The sequence below is a fragment of the Tenrec ecaudatus genome, chromosome 10 (assembly GCF_050624435.1).
Source record: "Tenrec ecaudatus isolate mTenEca1 chromosome 10, mTenEca1.hap1, whole genome shotgun sequence".
Taxonomy (NCBI): Eukaryota; Metazoa; Chordata; class Mammalia; order Afrosoricida; family Tenrecidae; genus Tenrec; species Tenrec ecaudatus.
The window spans coordinates 157,536,411-157,553,752 of NC_134539.1; the positions used below are offsets into that span (position 1 = coordinate 157,536,411).

General features: G+C 61.4%; 1 protein-coding gene across 4 annotated transcripts in view; it reads left to right on the forward strand.

Moving 5' to 3' along the window:
* Positions 1-11,861: 11,861 nt before the first annotated feature.
* The window catches only part of BAIAP2 (BAR/IMD domain containing adaptor protein 2), a 44,548-nt gene continuing 39,067 nt past the window's right edge, over positions 11,862-17,342 (forward strand). For all 4 annotated transcript variants that reach the window (XR_012786502.1, XM_075562333.1, XM_075562331.1 and 1 more), the window contains exon 1: positions 11,862-11,990. Coding sequence is in view for 3 of the 4 variants with exons in the window: in XM_075562333.1 (XP_075418448.1) it covers positions 11,937-11,990 (54 nt within the window). In the remaining variant the exon portion in view is untranslated. The remainder of the gene's footprint in view (positions 11,991-17,342) is intronic.

Below are 17,342 nucleotides of genomic sequence, written 5' to 3' on the forward strand. Positions count from 1 at the left end.
AGCCCATGGGAAAGGAACCCCTGGACCATGCCAGCCTCTTCTCTGACGATCCGGATTCTCGCCCCCAATGGAGACTTCGAGTTCCTCTATGCCGCACTGTGTCCTTGCTGGAGGCTGAAAGTCTGACCTTCATCCAGGAAGTGTGTCATGCCCTCTTCCTCTTTCAGCGAGGGAGGGAGGCTCGCTGGCCGAGGCAGCAAAGGGCGCGGCCACTGTGGAGAGCGGTCCAGGCTAGTGGTGCCCGAATCGTCAACACAGAACTGCCACAGGACCAGCAGTGCCACTGCTGGAGGCTTGGGCCAAGGACGCAGGCGCTTTGTCCTCGAGTGTCCACTGTTCATGATCGCCAAGTGATGGAAGCACACTAGTGTCCCCACACAGAGAGGTGGAAACCTAGGGTAGCACAGCCCCCAGTTGGTGCAGCTAATGTCTCCCTAAAGCTTTTCTGGCCACCGGCTTTGCGCAGTGAGTGGGCGGGGCCATGCAAATGAAGTGATTGAGGCCCACCACGGGGGCTGCTTGCTAACATCGCAAAGAACGGTACGGGAACCTGTGATGGTTAAGGCTATGCGCCAACCTGGTGTCATGTGACTTGATGGTGCCGTGATGACAGCTGCCGGCAGATACCTGTCACAGTACACCACACCTGTGCTTGTTCCATTGGGGAGTGTGGTGTGCCGTAGGTTATAGAGAGGGGGTTGGGGTGGGGTCTATCTTGAGCCAGGCTGACTCAGGTCACAATTTACAGCCTTTCACCGCCTTGCTTCAGCCAGGGGCGTGTCCTTGGGGGGTGGCTAAGGTAGTTAGTTTATTGTGCCAACCAGGCCTATAAACACATGTGGGATTAATTGAAGGGCAGAGGGATAAATGGCTCAGTGAGCCTCGCCTTTCTAGTTCTTGGGTTTCTTGCTTTCTGATGGTTGGACCAGGGTGCAGCTGCCTTAGCCAGTTTCCTGCTTTAGCTTTTAAGGCTCACTTCCTGCAAGACATCCCTGAGGAGAAGTCACATGGACCTACCCCGATGCAGCCCTGGGTGCTGGAGCACCCATGTGGAGATCCCTGCCAACGCTGACATGCTTACACATTCACTGACTCGGCTTTCCTCCTGCAGTCGGCATCATAGTGTGTGTTTTGTGAGATGGAGGAGGACTTTATGGGTTGGTGTTAGACATATGGGTGAATGGGTTAATGTTGGACTTGTGAGCTTGGGCAGCACTGGGTTGGGATGTTTTCTTGATGTACACTTAACCTTTCTATAAAACTCTCTCTTCTACATGAGTTTCTGTGGACTTGTTTCTCTAAAGGACCCAGACTCACAGAGTGGCCTAGCTCCAATGTGTAAGAATTCTCTGACTCCTGCATCAGGCTCATCATCACCCAACCTCTGTCTCCTGCAACTTGAGCCAGCAGCCTGTCACCGGGCCTGCCAGTCTGGCCTGTCAGTGCCTATCACGGCGCGAGTCGGGAGAGGCCTCCGGAATAGTGCCTGACCCATGAACTGAGGACTCTGTAGCCTCCACGCTGTGTGTGAGCCATTCCTCTGAGACATGGTGGAGAATTGTAGAACCCACAGATGTGAGGGTGGGTGCTGAGGGGAAGGGGAAGCGTCGCTGTCCGAGGTGCTGCAGCGGGACAGCTTTAGAAACCTGGCCCTGTGGGGCGTCTTTAACCTCCACTGTCAGTCCTCACCGGAGCCAGCTTTGCACTGCTCCTAAGAGGAACACCAGACTCACAAATCGGATGTTATCCAGCCCTAAGAGGGCTGAAGCACCGTACACGCCACCACGTGGGGAAGCACGGAAAACACTAGGCGAGGGGAACGATGCCAGGCACATAAAGACACAGGCTGTGACCCACGGAGATGGTGTGGCCCCAACCACCGTCGACGCCAACCCACGGGGGCCCACTGGGACACGTGGAACAGCCTGGAGGGATTCTGAGGCTGCCATCGCTACGGTAACAGGTGGCCACCTGTTTTTCTCAGGGAGGGGCTGGTGGGTTCCTCCCACTGACCTTCAGGTTAGCAGACAAGCACTCAGCTCCCAGGGCTCCTGAGATGTACTGAAATGGAGTGACAGTGACAACAGCGGGTACAGTTTCACTTCGGGGTGGTAGGAAGGTTCAGGAAGGAGACAGAGGTGGGACCTGCTCAACAGGGTGGGGGCCCTACATACCCCCCTCAAGTTGTCTACTTTTTTTAAGGGGTTGATTTTTGACTTAGACTGCATTCTCTAGAGAGGCAAAACTAGGGGCGTGTGTATAGGTGTACACAGAGAGAAATTTATCTCAATCTGGCTCATGCCGCTGTAGAAGTGTACCTGTTCTGCACCCAGGCAGGTTCCAAGTCAGATGTCAGGCTGCAGGCTTCTCCTGACCCATGTAGCTTAGAGCTGTTGACCTGAAGGAAGACAGCAGAAGGTGGCTGCCAAGGTGCCTAAATCCAAGGTTGGCAGGTCAGATTCTGTGGCTGTGACATCATCTCCTGTCAATCAGGTCCCAGCTTGATGATCTCATTTGGAGGCGTGAAGAAGATTAATAGCTCACTGGAGGTCAGATACACACAAACACTCTGCTTGTCTCCCTGCTGACAAGCCACACGGAGACCCCTGATGGAGCCAGAGCTCTGAGGCTGGAGGAGCCACATGGAGACTCACGCCAGCACTGAGATGCTTCCACCACCACTGGATCCACAAGACTTTCCACCCACTGGCCTGTGATCTTCCTGCATTCAGCCTCATTGCATGAATCTGAAGAGGGCATTAGAGATTGGTATCGGACATATGGGCTAAGATCAGACTTAGGCACTAGGTTGGGGCATGGCTGTCTCTGGATTTGTCTCACTAGTCTGCCTGACTCACACAGATGGCCCTCAGATAAGCAGGAAATACAGCAGGTCATTGGATCACGTCCAAAGAACCAGAGGTCGGTGTGCTAGAAGCAGGATCCTGACTCGGCAAAAAAGCAAACAGCCAAGCTTCTCCACAGCAGCCACTTATATTGGAAGCTGGCCACACCCGAGGAGGCGAGCCTTCCCTTGTAGCAGAGCTGCGGCTTGAGGAGGTATGCTGCATCCCAGTCTAATCGTCTTACAACTGACTGGCTGCTCACAGCAGATCTCGTTAGCGAGGGGATTATACTAAATTGGGTTACATCATGGGGGATTACGAGGTCATCCCTGCCAAGCCCCAGGGAATCCTGGGCCAGCGATGTCGTCACGAAGCTAACAACGGTCTTGTTACGAGTTTCACTACACAGCAAGGTGCCACGCACAGGACCCTGTGGGAGGTCCCTCCCGAGGAGCAGTTTCCGTGGGCCTGCACTTACGAGGCACCCCCCTGCCACGCACTGCCACTTCTTGCTGTGGTCTCTTCTCCCCTTGTGCGGAGGAGGGGATGGGCTCAGAGGAGGAAGACACACTGGTCACACAGCCCGTAGGACCATGGGCTAGGACCCAGGCCTGTCCTGGAGGCAGGGCCTCCACCTTGCCAGCTGGGGACAGGTAGGGGACTCCCGCCTTGCCCCCCTTCCGATTTTCCATCCTCCCTCTGAGGACAGACCCCCTGCTGTCCCTGAGCCGTCCACACAGTGCCTTTTTACATGTGTCCACCAGGTGGCAGTGAAGGTTCCTGGTGCCCTGCACAGCCAGGGGCCCAAGCTTCCTAGAAACCCACCTTGGTCAGAGTCCAAGTCCACCCTCTCGCAGACCCTTCTGGAGCCCTGCTGGCCCAGGGCCTGGTCTACAGCCAGGGACAAGCCACAGGACTCTGCTATGCAGCCTGCCGTCTGGCACCGGAAAACTGGGAAACCCCCCCCCCCCCCCATGCGCTCTGCTTCCTGGCCACAGCCCCACAGCAGGCAGGGCCGGCTCGCCAGGGTGTTCCCCAAGGGGACACCGCGCCCCAGAGAATCCAGGGCCCTGAAACCCGAGTCCCTGGCTGTACAAAGGGCCACTCGGCACCTGTGGCTGCCCCGGAACGGCCTCTAATCTGGATGAGAATTCAGAGGCCACCGCACCTTGAAGGGAGCCTGTCCCCGGGGGCAGGCAGATGTCAGCAAAGACCACCTCAGAGTGGAATATTCTCAGGGCATCGGAGACCCAGGACGCAGTCCCCCGTGCACAGGCCAGTGGAGGAAATGCTCCTCTCCAGCTTACGGGGAACGTGCCTTGTTCCTCTTACCCGGGTGCTCCCCCGCAGGGGCAGTGGCCGTGTTCCTGGGCAGTGCCTCACCTCCTGCTCCCCCCTTCCTGCCCCACCCCAAGGTGCCACCCCTATGCCTGGGTCCCAACTGAGAGCATTCCTGGAGGCCCTGACATGTGCCCCACCTTGCCCCCACGCCACCGGCAGCCCAAGCTGTCCCCAGTTCATCAAGGCCTTCGAGAGCATGGCTCTCCGCCTTCCTGACGGTGCGACCCTTTCATACAGTTCCTCCTGTGTGGTGACCCCACCATACAATTATTTTCGTTGCTATTTCATCTGTCATTTTGCTACTGTTATGAATCAAACGACCCCTGTGAAAGCGTCCTTCGGCCCCCAAAGGGGTTGCGGCCCACAGGTTGAGAACGCCTGTTCTAGACCCTTCCAGGTGAGCCAAAGGGGCAGAGGAGGAAGTTCTTCCAGGGTGGTGAGAGGCAGTCCATTAACCTGGCCCTCCTAGCCAGAGCCCCTGAGGTGGTGTTGTATTAATTCTGCCCACTCTGCCTGTGGCTACCATCCATTTTGGAAGATGTTCTTGGTCACGGGGTACCGTGGACTGCACCACTGTTTCCTTATGGGTTTGGACCTTGACCAAAGCCACCCCCCTGTTGAACAATCCGCTCGGAACCAGGATGACTGGAGCTCAGGGCTAGCGGAGGAGCCCCCAGTGGGGCACGGCAGAGGCCCAGACCAGAGGCTGCGGCCTGGAGACTGTGAGGCAGAGCAGACACAGGACCAATGCTGTGGGACTGTGAAGCAGAGACGGGGATGTCCTGGACACAGGCTGAAGGGCCACGTGGCTGAGGTCTGGAAGTCTTGGCTGCTGGCCGAGGAGAGGCACTCTGTGGACCAATGACGTGTCCTTGACACTCACTGCCCTGACTTTTAACCTGCCTACTCCATGAGGACCCCCCCAGTGTGAGTGTTGAGCCCTGGGCAGCCTGTGCCTGGCAGAGAAGCAGAGCCCTGTCCAGAACGAGGATGGAGGGGAGGCGTGTCTGAGGCCCCCGGCCCAGTGGTGACTGGGAAGCCAGGGGAGGTCTGAGGCGGGCCCCTCCTGCTGTCTAGGAACCTGCCAAGGGAACAGAGTCCCATGGACCCTGTCCTCAGACACACACGTGGGCTGGGAGTGCATTTTCTTCAGCCATCCTGCGTCCTGTGAATACAGCCGGGAATGGCCTCCCTCAGGAGACCATTTCTCGATCCCTCACACCCAGAGAAGCCCACGTGCTCGCTGCAGGTCCGGGAGATGCAGGCACACACGGGGCACGGCACTGCAGGTCCAGCGAGGGAGACCCCAAGAGCAGAGCCCCATAGCCCAGGCTGCCACGTCAGACCCAGACGTAATGACCACAGGCAAGGAGAGGACAGGTGGAGTGTGTCCTGCAACCGCCCGAAAACAGCAGCTGCCATGTTTCCGTGGGAATGGCTGGGAATGCAGTTGAGGGGTTTCGTGCAGGCTGGGGATGGAGCTCTCTCCCCCTGCTGGGCATTAAGCAGTCACAGTAGCAGAGTGGCTTAGCACTTGACTGCTGATCCAAAGTCCAGAAGTTCAAGTCCTGGCTGTCTGCTCCTAGAGGGCACTTGGCCTGGGAACCCACCCCACAGGAAGGGCCACTCGGCCTCCTGGGTCCCTGTCTGGCCCAGTAGGTTACAAGTGGGCTGCTATAACCACAGAGTCAGCGGTTTGAACCCCCACCCCTTCCTGCGAGAGAAAGATGTGGCTGGAAAGGGATTCAGCCTCAGAAATCCACAGGGGGCGCGGCTCTCCGGTCCTACAGGGGCTGGCAATGGGGTGGGACCGTCTCCCTGTGACAGGGAGTCTAGTTGCTTTCTTCGGAGGCGGTTTCCGGCTGGGCTGGCTCTGGGGTCTTCTTGGCTTGTCATCAGCATTTGCTTTATGCAAGCATTCGTCCTGTCCTGTTTTATCCGGAGGAAGTCGTCCCTGGAGGACGCCCTTTGGGACAAGCAGAGGCCCGGCTGACAGAGGAGTGTCCTCTGTGGGGCGGAGGACACAGTGGCTGAATGCACATACGGTGATTCCACTGCACATACGGTTGCTGTGGGTTAGGACTGACTGGACAGCACCTAGCAACCACGAGCCCGAGTGCTGGGGTGGTGGGTGAGGCCTGGGCTGCCAACCGCATGTCAGTGGTTCAAACCCACCCTTGCTGCTCCACGGGGGAGGGGCTGCCTGCTCTGTTATGTCTTGAGTTAGAATCAACCTAAAGGCAAGGTGTTTGCTTTTGGTTTTCCGCTTCATAGCAGCATGGATGTGGTTGTCCCCTAAGGCAACCGCCTTGCCTCACAGCACCCAGGCGTGTGTCCATCCGTGGAGGCTGTGGTCTAGACCCAGACACACAGGTGACACACAGGTGGACTGCTCACAGGCTCAGCATTCAGCATTCCTCCCACAGGGGAGGAGACACCGGCTTGAGGCCCCGCAGAGCTGTGCTGGGAGTGGAGGGCGGCCCGAGGACAGAGACACACCCAGGAAGGACCTCACTCTGTTTAGGGGGCCCTGTCCGCCCAGTCAGGCTGCATGGTGCCTGCCTGCCCCAACGCACACCCCCTGCAGGCCATGCAGCGCCAGCTGCCCTGCCCTGCTAGGCGCCTGCTGTCTACACAGGGGCTTTAGAGTACTGAGCTGGAGCTAGAGTCCACCTTCCAAATTCTGGCTTTAAGTAGACAACGAGTAAAAGAGAAAGAGGGAGGGAGGTGGGGGAGAGTGAGAGAATCCTCCAAGTGGTGCAGTGGTTATACACGGAGCTGCTAAACACAAGGCCTGTAGTTCAAAACCACCAGCCGCTTCTCAGAGAAAGACGAGGCGCTCTACTCTGTGAGGAGTCAGTCTTGGGAACCACAGGGGCAGCTGTTCCCTGACCTGTAGGGTCACTGTGAGTCAGCATTGACTGGGTAGCTGAGTCTGGTTGGTTTCCCAGGCAGGGACACCATCTGGTTGGCTTCTCCCACAGATAAGGCCAGTGGCCCTGATCAGGGCCTGCTACATCTTGCTGGGGAGGGTCAGTGGGTACCCCCCCTGGGGTCTCCTTGTCCAGGTGTCCTCTGATTCCAGACTCGTGAGGAAGGGGTTTGATCCCGGCAGCTGATGGGCCAAGAGTCAGAAACCAGCAACTGCTTCAGGGTGGAGGAAGACGAGACGGTGAGGGACACAGCCTGCCCGGGGCAGTTCTGTGAGGCTCACTGTCTGTGGCTGGCCAGCGGGAGGCCTCAGACATCTCTCAGGGCTTGTGTTGTAGAAGTCCGCCACAAGTAATTCCTGTCTCCTACGGTGGACGGGACCCAGACAGACTAGGAAGAAAGGCCTGGTGACGGGTCTCTGGAAATCAGCAGGGAGACCCCACGGCCCCGGCAAAAGCTGTGGGGTTCAGGGTTCATGAGGGCGCCTGAGGTTGGAGGCCATTTGGAACCATGGGGACATGGCAGGGACCTGAGCATGCCAGCGAGGGAGAGGGCGTGGGCTGGGCAAGGCATTCCCGGGCCACCAGGTGGGATCACCAAGACTGAGGCTATGTAGGGGAGCTGGGGACCCCCACTCCCCTTGTGGAGAAGGTCCAGTGCAGGGGTGTGTCTGCCTCCACTGTTCCCCCAGGCTGAATCCCCAGCCACAGTTGTGAAAGCAGGAAGCCAAGCAGCCCCGCACCCCAGCTCCTCTGTGGCCTAAGGTTGGAAGGTGAGTCTGCCAGCCCACCCAGTCCACAGCTGGCCCTGGTTCTCAGGGCAGGGGAGGCACCCTGCCTCGTCAGGACCCAGCTGCCCATCGGGGGGGCCGTTTCAGGAGGGTGCACAGGTATGGGGCCTCTCCCGCCTCATCACCTGCTGGAGCTATTTAAATCCGCATTGTCAGTTCTTGCATGCTAACCGCAGTGGGTGCGGAGCTGGCAGACACCGGGCGACACTGAAGGGCACCGAGAGGAACCACACGGGTGGTGGGGAGCCTCGCTGTGCCCTGCACTCACCGCCTGCCTCCCACGGGCAGCCGAGTCACGCGCCATTATGTAAGGGTGCTGCCCGGCCCACCCCGCCTATCCTGTTCCCATACCCTTGGGCTCCGGGCATCTGTACATGGGGAGGTGGCCCCTCCTGGCCTGCCTGGTGGCAGAGGAGGGTGAGGCGAGCCCAGCCGTGGGTGTGGCGCCCAAGGCTTCCTCAGCACAGGGCCCTGCCACACTAGGGCCCCCACAGCGGCTGCTGTGGACTTGGGTCTACGTTGGCTCTCTTGGGCAGAGGAACCTGGGACCATGGCAGCGCACCATGGCTTAGGGTCAAGGGGCAGGTGAGCTCAGTTGTGGGGTGACCCTCATCTCTCCGGCTGGGCAGTTACAGCCCGGGAGTGGGGGCCACACACCACTCCCTGGGGCAACCACTCGGGCCGGAGACCCAGGAAGAGGGGCTGCAGGAGGGGCCAGGGCCTCCCTCAGAGCCTCAAGGAGCTAGCGGCTGCCTCTGGATTCATGAGGTAGACTACTTTGTGCTTAAAAAAACCCAAATGTTGCTGGGGCACATTTGTCACCTGGGTCCCCCATGTGGGGCTCTATCCAGGATCAGTCCACGCCAGACTCACACGCCCGGCTTCCCAGCAGGTTCCCTTTCGGCCCGGCACACTTGGTGGGTGTGGCGTCTCCTCAGGCAGCTCTGGGCAGTGATGCTAGGATGGTGCTGAGGGCTGGTCGCCTGGTGTAGGCAGTCCTCGCTGAGGGCTGCCCCATGTTGTACTCGTGGTTGGATGGGCCGGGGGCCACATGCTGCTTCATGTTGGTGTTGCCTTGGGCAGAGGCCCAGAGTGGCCACCAGGACCTTCCACTGCAGACCATGCTCGCAGCCCCCAGCTCTCACCCAGGTACATCTGGCCCGGCCCTGTACGGCTCACCCGCTGTGGTGGCCCGGGCTCAGTGGTGGCCACAGCAGCAACATCTAGGGTTCTGTGATGAGGCTGCTGGGTGTGTTGGGGAGGGGGGAGCCAGGCCCTCCGGGACCTGTGTCCACCCAGGACCTGGCTGGGACAGTAAGAGTCTCGGGGACTGTGGGGCCTTCCTCAGGAGCAGGAGGAAGCTCTGCTCTGGGAGGGACACCCCCCAGCCCACCCCCAGAGCTCTGGGATCTGCCTTCCGGTCCCACCCACTCTGGAACTTTCTGGTTACTGATGACAAGTGCTTTCATCCAGGGACAAAAAAAGGCGAGAGTAGTTCTGATTGGGTGAGGAGGGAGGCTGCCAAGTTGGAGGGGGGAGGCAGGGTGGGAAGATGTTCCCCCCACTCCCGTTGGCATACTCTGAGAGGAGACAGGGCCCTCGCCCGGGCAGGCTGGCGTGGGGAGGGTGGAAACGGTCTTGAGTTTTGGGGTGGCCTCTTCACACCCGGCTCAGCTCCGAGGAGCGGCTTGCCAGGGGAACAGCCTGCGTGAAGAGCCAGGCTGTCATCCTGTAATTAAATCCGAGACCCCCTCCCAACGTGATGCTAAGACTGAGCGCGGTTACATAACGGGGCTAAAAATAAGCCCACGAAGAGACACACTTACCCCACTCCTCCTCGCCTGCTCTGCAAATGCCCACCTGGCTGCCAGCTGGGGCTGGGTCTAGGCTGGGTCTGGGTCTGGGCTGTGTCTGGGACTGGGGCTTGGGCTGAGGGCTGGGTCTGGGTCTGGGCTGGGCCTGGGGACTGGGACTGGGCCTGGGCCTGAGCCAGGGTCTGGGCCTGGGCCTGGGTATGGGTATGGGTCTGGTTTGGGTCTGGGCTGGGTCTGGGTCTGGGTCTGGGCCAGGGCCTAGGCTGGGTCTGGGTCTGGATTGGGGATAGGATAGCCTCAGGCTAGGGCCTTTAGACTGGGGCATGGGGAGGGCTGAGGCCTCAGGTGGGGTGGGCCAAGCTGACAAACCTGTCTGAAGCTGACCTCAGGTTGGCCACAGGGTTGGGTGTCTGCAATGCTTCCTGAGCCAGAAGCCGGTGGCTGACTCCTTTCCTGGGGGGGTCTTGATGTACCCAGGACAGGGGAAGGCACAGCAGGTGACATTGGGGCACCCTAGGGTGCCTTCCTAAAACAGCAGGTACCAGAGCAGAGCCCACTTACTCAGCTGGCAGGCCGGTATCAGGCCTGAGTCTGTCCTTGGTACTCAGCCCCACGCCCACACCATTCAAGGGGGCTTCTGGGTAAGTCAGCGGGTCCCAGCTGCAGGGTGCAGATGTGAAACCACTCCAGACTACCCTGTCTATGGTGATGAGGGGTGTCCCTGGGTCATGTTCACCTACAGTGGAGTGCCTGCAGCCACTCCAAACCTTGAACCTGTGCAGCAGCTCAGCCTCCTGCCCAGGGACAGGTGGACCGAGCTTTGCTGGTTTGGCACCCCTTCAGGCCCACAGGTCTTGGGGGTGGTGGGGTGGTCTAGGCTGGAGTCTGCCCAGGTGAATGGAAGGACGCGATGAGACACCTGACCAGTAACTGCTTCCTTTGTGACTGAGGTCTGAGCTGGGCTTGTGTCCCTCACGGGTCCTGGGCACAGAGGGGCTGACCTTAAAGCCAGGCCAATAGTTGAGAAGGTGCTACCTCACCCAGATGCTTAGACAGAAACAGTCATGGGGGAAGGGGACAGGGAGAGGTGTTCCAGAGTCCAAGGGAGGTCCCAGCTCTGCCCATCACACATGCTGACATTCCGGGGGGGCCTCCAGAGCTGGTGCTGGGTGGCTTTGGAACGAGTGAGTGAGGGGCTGAGGGTCCTGGAGGAGCAGAGTGCAGACAGGGACCAGGCACACAGAGAGCTGTGTTTAACAGTGTGAAACAATTGCTCCACGGGCGCCTGAAGTCTGCGAACATCTAAGGAACTGACCAGACACCCGAGCGCCAGCTCCATCAGCGTACCCCCAGGACACCCCAGCAAGCTTCGCCACCAAGGCAAGTCCTCCCCCCCCAAGCTCCTCCCCCTAGGGCCTCGCCCCCACGAGGTCCACATGGCCTTCCCTCTTGCCACTCAGTTCCTCCCTCCCCAGGGACACTCCCCCGCGAGGGAACTGCCCTCACGAGCGGTCATCACACGTCAGTCCTCTCCTCTGGAGGGTCCACTGCCCCACGAGGGTCCTGGCCCCCACTAGTGTCCTCTTCCCCTTGAAGGCTTGCCCCCTTCACGAGGGTCCTTCCTCTCCTCCTCCTGGGGTCAGCCCAGGGCGCCTGCCTTACAGACTCACCTCCTGCCCGGGCGCTCGGGTCCGGGTCAGCGCGGGCCTCGACTTCCCCTCTCAGGGCGGCCCCCACTCTCGGCGTCAGCCAGCGCCCCCACCTTCTTCTGCTCCTCTTCCTTCGCCGCCGCCCACTCCACCGCCCCCGGCCGGCTGTTCCTGGCCCGCCCCGCCCCCGCCTCTCCTCCGAGCGACACCGAAGTCGGCCAATCGCCACCCGTGCAGTCCTCCAAGCCCCGCCTCCGCGACCACCCCCGTCCCCCCGCCGGCGGCGCTCCCTGAAACCACCAATGGGAAGGCGGCGCGGGGGCGGGGCCGGGTCGTTGCCTAGCAGCGGCTGGCCCGGGCGCGGGCGGGCGTCCGGGGGTGGTGCAGCAGGCGCGCGGGGGCGGGGCGCGAGGCGGGGTCTACGTAGGGCGGGGCTTCCGCGCCTATAAAGGGACCGCGCCGGCGCCCGCCCAGCCGTCCGGCTCCGTGCGCCCTGTGCTTCGCCAATTTTGCCGCTGCCCCTTTCGCCCCCGCTCTGGTTTGCGGTGCCGCCGGGACCAAGACCATGTCGCTGTCGCGCTCGGAGGAGATGCACCGACTCACAGAGAATGTCTACAAGGTGAGCCCGGCGCCAAGCCGTCTGTCCCCGGGCTTCTACGGCTTCCCGGTCTACCGCGCGCTGGGGCCCGACCTGCTAGACTCGGGCCGGGGGCGCCGGACCCCCAGTGCCCTCCCTGCTCGGCCCCGGACCCAGAGCACAGGCTCCGGCGTGGAGAGACGGGCCGGCTGGTCACAGGTGGCTGCGCCTGTCCAGCCCCTGCTTTCCCGCGGTGGGCGCGAGTCTCCTCTCCACCTGCCCCCTCCCCCCCTGCTTCTCCCCCCCCCCCCCCGGCAGTTGTCCCGCGCATCTCTAGCCCGTCCCCCGGGTGCCTCAGGTATCCCCGCTCACTCCTCTTCCATTTGGGCCCCCGGCCCGCGTGCCGAGTACCCACGGTCCTGCGTGCTGCCCAGCGTGGGGAGGGGGCCTGGCGGGGAGTCCGAGCGCGCGGCGTCCTGGCGGCGGGCAGCCTGGTCCCCGCGCGGTTACACCAGGGCCCGGGCACTTTGCCTCAACAGGCTTCCCCTCCACAACTCCTCCCGGGCGGGCGCGGACGTGGCGCTAGGTGGGAGGCCGGGCGGATAATCCGTCATCTTATGTAACCGCGGAGGAGACGAGCTGGTGGGAGGCTGACGCGCCTTCCCCCGCTCTCGCTCTCGCTCGCTCTGCAACGTGCGAAGACTGGGCCGCGCCTCGCACCCCGCACCGCGCCCCTCCCGGCCACGGGGGTGCAGGCCCGCTGCTCCGCTATTTCTGCAGCGCCCCCGGCCTGGGCCCGGCGTCGACCCCCGCCCTCAGGAGACTGCCCGGGGGCGGCTGCAGTGGCAGGCAGGCGTTTTCTATGGAGGGAATGCAGTGCTAAGGTGTCCCTGATTCCTGGTGCAAGACCGTGCTCGCTTTCCAAACTGTTTGGAGAGAGCGATCTCTCGGCAGATAGGGGTGATTTCTGTTTAAGGGCGGCCGCCTTGTTGGCTCACCCCTCCTCCCCCCCACCAGCAGCAGTTCAGACCCAGTACAGGGCACTTAGGCAGCATGCTTCCTGGCCCGTGGTGCCAGAGGCAGGGGGCAGCTTTTCAGTGAGGGACCGGAGGGCAGCCCTGCCTGGTATCAGACTCCTTGGGCTGCCCATCCCCCAACACCTGTGTCTGGGAGGGGGCTCTGCCTGCTGGGGTGAGCAGCAGGGAAGGTGGCTTTCCCTTCTGCCTGGAGACGGACGGCTGCCCAAGTGGCAATGCTCCAGGCAATCAGGGTGGTCCATGTAGCCAGCTGGGAGCTGCAGTGTCCCTGGAGGTCTGAGAGCCATCAGTCCACAGGGCCTGTCGGCGGACAGCTGGGCTCCGGAGGGCCCTTCCTGAACTGGCCCCTCTGGGTGTCTGCACGGCTCCCCCCCAGTAGCCCACCTGACCTCCAGCAGGTCCCACCGGTGGCAGGGCAGTCGCAGCCTTGGGGTCCGTGGCCCTCCACCACACTCAGACTGCACTGCTGGGTCTGTTTTGTTTGTGCTGTGAGAGCTGGAGGTGCTGCCAGTACAGGTTGAGCAACTTTGGCACCGTGGCCGAGCAGAAACCCGGCCCACACGGGCCTTGTCAGGAGGCAGCTGCAGATCCGGGCAGGCCCAGCCGGTCCCTGCTGCCACACTCCGTCCCTCTCAGGCGTCCCTGGGAGTGGCTGCTGCTGCTGCTGCTCTCAGGCTGGAGTGGCCCACTGGGGCCCTGCGTGCTGCCGCCTGCCTGCACAACCATGTGCTTGGTCCTGACTTCCCGTCTGGCACAGCTCCGAGCAGACCTGCCCTGGCACAGCAGAGCAGGGGGTGAGTCCTTGGCTGCCCCGGTTAAAAGTGAGCGTGCGGCAGCTCTGGTTCTTGGGACGGGAGCTCGAGTGCCCTGGTGGATTCCTTTGGGGGGTGGTGCCCCTGTGAGCTATGGGAGAGGGCACCCACGAGCTCCAGTGGCTCCTGATGACTCCCTCCCTCGGGGTGCTGGCTGGGGGCCTGTGAGGACAATCATAACTTTAAGGAAGGCCCCTTTCTTTCAGGGGCTGCGGTGACGCCCCAGGAGAGGGGCAGGGTAGGGCTGGGGCTATGCTTGTTGGCATGTGCCATCTGGGGAGCAGCGGTGTGAGAAGTGGTGACCAGGCCCCCTCAGTTCCCCAGCATTGTCTTCGGTGTTTACCTGCGTCCTGGGTGGGGGTGATAAGGGGCGTGACTGTCACAGTGGTGTTTTGTCACCATTGCCTGTCCCAAGGGGAAACCTGGCCCCCAGGTGGCCCACTGACCTTTGAGGGCAGCTCTGGTAGTGGTTTGTTCTTGAAGAAGGGTGCCTTCAGCTCTGCAGTACCAAGGATACAGGCAGGTGGGGGAGAGGTGCTGGGTTCTGCTCTCCCTGGGCCTCAGGCACTCTCTCCAGGTTGGTCCCCAGAGGTCCTGTGAGCATCGTCACCCTGCCGCTGTCTGGGTGGCTGGCCCAACTGCAGTCCCTGGAAGATGGGAGCCTCTGACACAGCCTGTCAGAGGCCCCCAACGAGTCCTGCCCCGGCCATGCTTTGGGGAGTGGACATCATAGTGGGGATCCCACTTGGAGATGCGTTAATGGAGCTTCCGGGGCTTTTGCTTTGAGGTGGTGACGCCTGTTGGAGGGCCAGTCAGGGCCAGCTGCAGGGTGTGCGTGCGCGTGCAGTGTGTGTATGTCTTTGGGACCCTGCGAGTGTGAATATTGTGTGTGTGTGTCTACATGTGAGCATGACTGCATATATGTGTGTTAGCACCAGTGTGCATGAGCACGTATGTATGTGTGAAAATGAGTGTGCTAGTATATGCGTGAGCATGAGCGTTCGTCTGTGTGTGTTAGCGTGAGTGTGCGTGAGCATGAGTATGTGTGCACTTGCACATGTGTGTGTGCTCAGCCTGCTGTGCTGGCACAGGCTCTGCTCACTCAGGGCAGCACCTGGGTGTGCTTTCTAGGAATACAGTCTCCCTGTGACCTCTGAGCTCCTGACCGTTAGCCAGCCAGACTGAGACTCCTGGGGGAGTCCCAAGGCCAGCAGGCGGGGCCCCTTGGCTGCCCTGTGGGTTATGGATGGGGGCGCAGCCTGCTCCGTGGACATAGGCAGTTCTCTGTTCTACAGTGTTACCCTGAGTTGGGGGCTCAGGTCATGTGGGGCAGTGTTGATGTGGTCTCAAGACAGCAGTGGGCAGTGTCCCGGTGTCCCCGCTACACTGACCACTGAGCTCACGGCCTTTGCAGCATTGGCTCAGGTCCTTTCAGGGCCCATTGGGCCTCCCTCCTGCCTGCACCTGGACCTTTCCTGCCACTGTTCCCACTGAGATGATGCCTGGGCCGGGACCTGCCCCGGTTGTGGCTGTGCTCAAGGGGCCTCCCAAGAGAGGGCACTGGCCCTGGTCATTAAGGGGAGGGTCCTGTCCCCACCCTGAGTATGCGTCTAGAGGTGCAGGTCTGAGCCCCGGGCAGGATAAGGGGACAGGGCTGGCCCTTACATCTGTCCTCATTCCACTGGCATTGTCTGGGCCCCTTGCCATTAGGTGGGGACCCCTGAGCAGTTGACACGTGGGTAGCAGCTGCCTCTGCCATTCCTCTTGGCTGGACTGCTTGGGGACCCTGCTGGCACCCCTGCCCCCCAAGAGGGAACCTGCACTCACTGAAGGACTGTCCTCACCTTCCCTTCCCCTGCCCACCGTGATGACACTGACACAGAGGCCAAAGCCCTCAGTAATTAGGGAACATGGACGGCTGGTTCCTCCTCTGCCCATCACAGTGGAGGGGAGTGGGCGTCTAGGGCCATCCCAGTCAGGAGCCCCACCCTCCACATGCACTGATTTCCCCAAAGACTTAATGAGGTGGCAGGACACTGTCTGTCCTCCCTGCTGGGCCACAGCCTGGGACAGTGCTGGCTGTGAGGAGGGCAGGTGAGATCTGAAGCCCCTGCAGACAGTGACGGCTGCCTGTGCTCATCTTGTTGCTGTCTGCCATCCCTGGAGTTGGGCACCCCGTGTCTCGGAACAGAGGGGACTGTCCCCGGCCGGGCCTGTGGGTGGGAAGGGGATGCTGGGGGCCGGGGCTAGCTGGCATGTAGCCAGGGAAGCGGTTTGCCCTGCCATATCCTGAAGGCACCCCTGTTCAGGGACCAGAGAGCCCTGGGGACAGTCGGACCTGTGGCTGGGTGAACAGAGCAGAAAGCAGGCCCGCTCGGACGCTAAGAGTAACCTTGAACTCCTCAGGCTGTTGCCTGCCTCGCGCTGCCTGGCTGCCCAAGCCCCCTCGCTGCCTCCCCCCGCCCCTTGCCCCCCATCTAGGGTTGGTCAGCAGCAGTCCCATCTTCGTCCTCGCTGGGATTGGGGCCTCCTCCAGGGGGCAGGGGTCCTGCTCACTGCCCCCACCGTGTGACAGGGATGGTGAGGGTTATGTGGTGGGAGTCACACCATCTGTGCGGGACACAGGGTCCAGGCCTGGCCGGCACACCTCACCTGCAGCCCACCAGCAGGAGCGGGCGGGAGGGTGCTGTGATGTTGAACCAGCTTCAACGGGACTTCCAGACGGAGGCAGACTAGGAGCAAAGGCCTGGCAATCAGACCCCAGGCATCATTAGAGGTCACAGCAGTCTGCTATGGGTGAGGGGGGGGGGGAGGCAGGGGTCACTACAAGTGGGGCTGAGCCAGTTGTAACCAATTGCAGCAGCACCAGCAACAGTGAGTCTGGGCCTCCGACTCTGGAGTGGCAGTGGAGGTGAACTGCTCCTGGGCTGTGGGGAAGGACCTGCCCCTCTAGGCCCAACCCTGCCCTGCTGCGGGTGGGTGGACTGAGCCCGGGACTCCTGCTGTGCAGAGACCTTGACTTCCTTCCTGCTGGAGTTTGATGTGACTTCAGAGCAGGATCTGAAAGTCAGAAGTCCGGTAGCAGAGAGAGGAGACCAGTCGCCTCTGATAAAACAGCTTCTCAGCGTGTGGCTCAGTGCCTGCTGGCGGGAGAAGTGAAGTGGCCATGGCTCAGGGCGGGGGGGGGGGGGGGGGGGGTGCCCAGCATGCTGTCGATCACACTGTGGTGACCTGTCCTGTCTGGGCTGATCTTGCCGGCATATGGGGGCCCTGTCTGTGGCAGTGGGAGGCTTTCCCAGGAGCATGCTGGGATCTGTAGCCAGTACTAGTGGCTGTGGGTTCAGGCTTAGTTCCAGGATGAGGCATCTCCTTAGTGCAGGCCATACTCCTCCCCTCCCCCACAACCCACTGCCCAGGCAGTATGATCTGGGCGACTCAGGGCATGGGGATTTGCCATATGGGCTCTGACGGGGAAGGAAGTGGCCGGAGATTTGGCCCCACTCACGCACCAGCCTGGTCAGCAGGGAGATGTCCGGCCTGTCCAG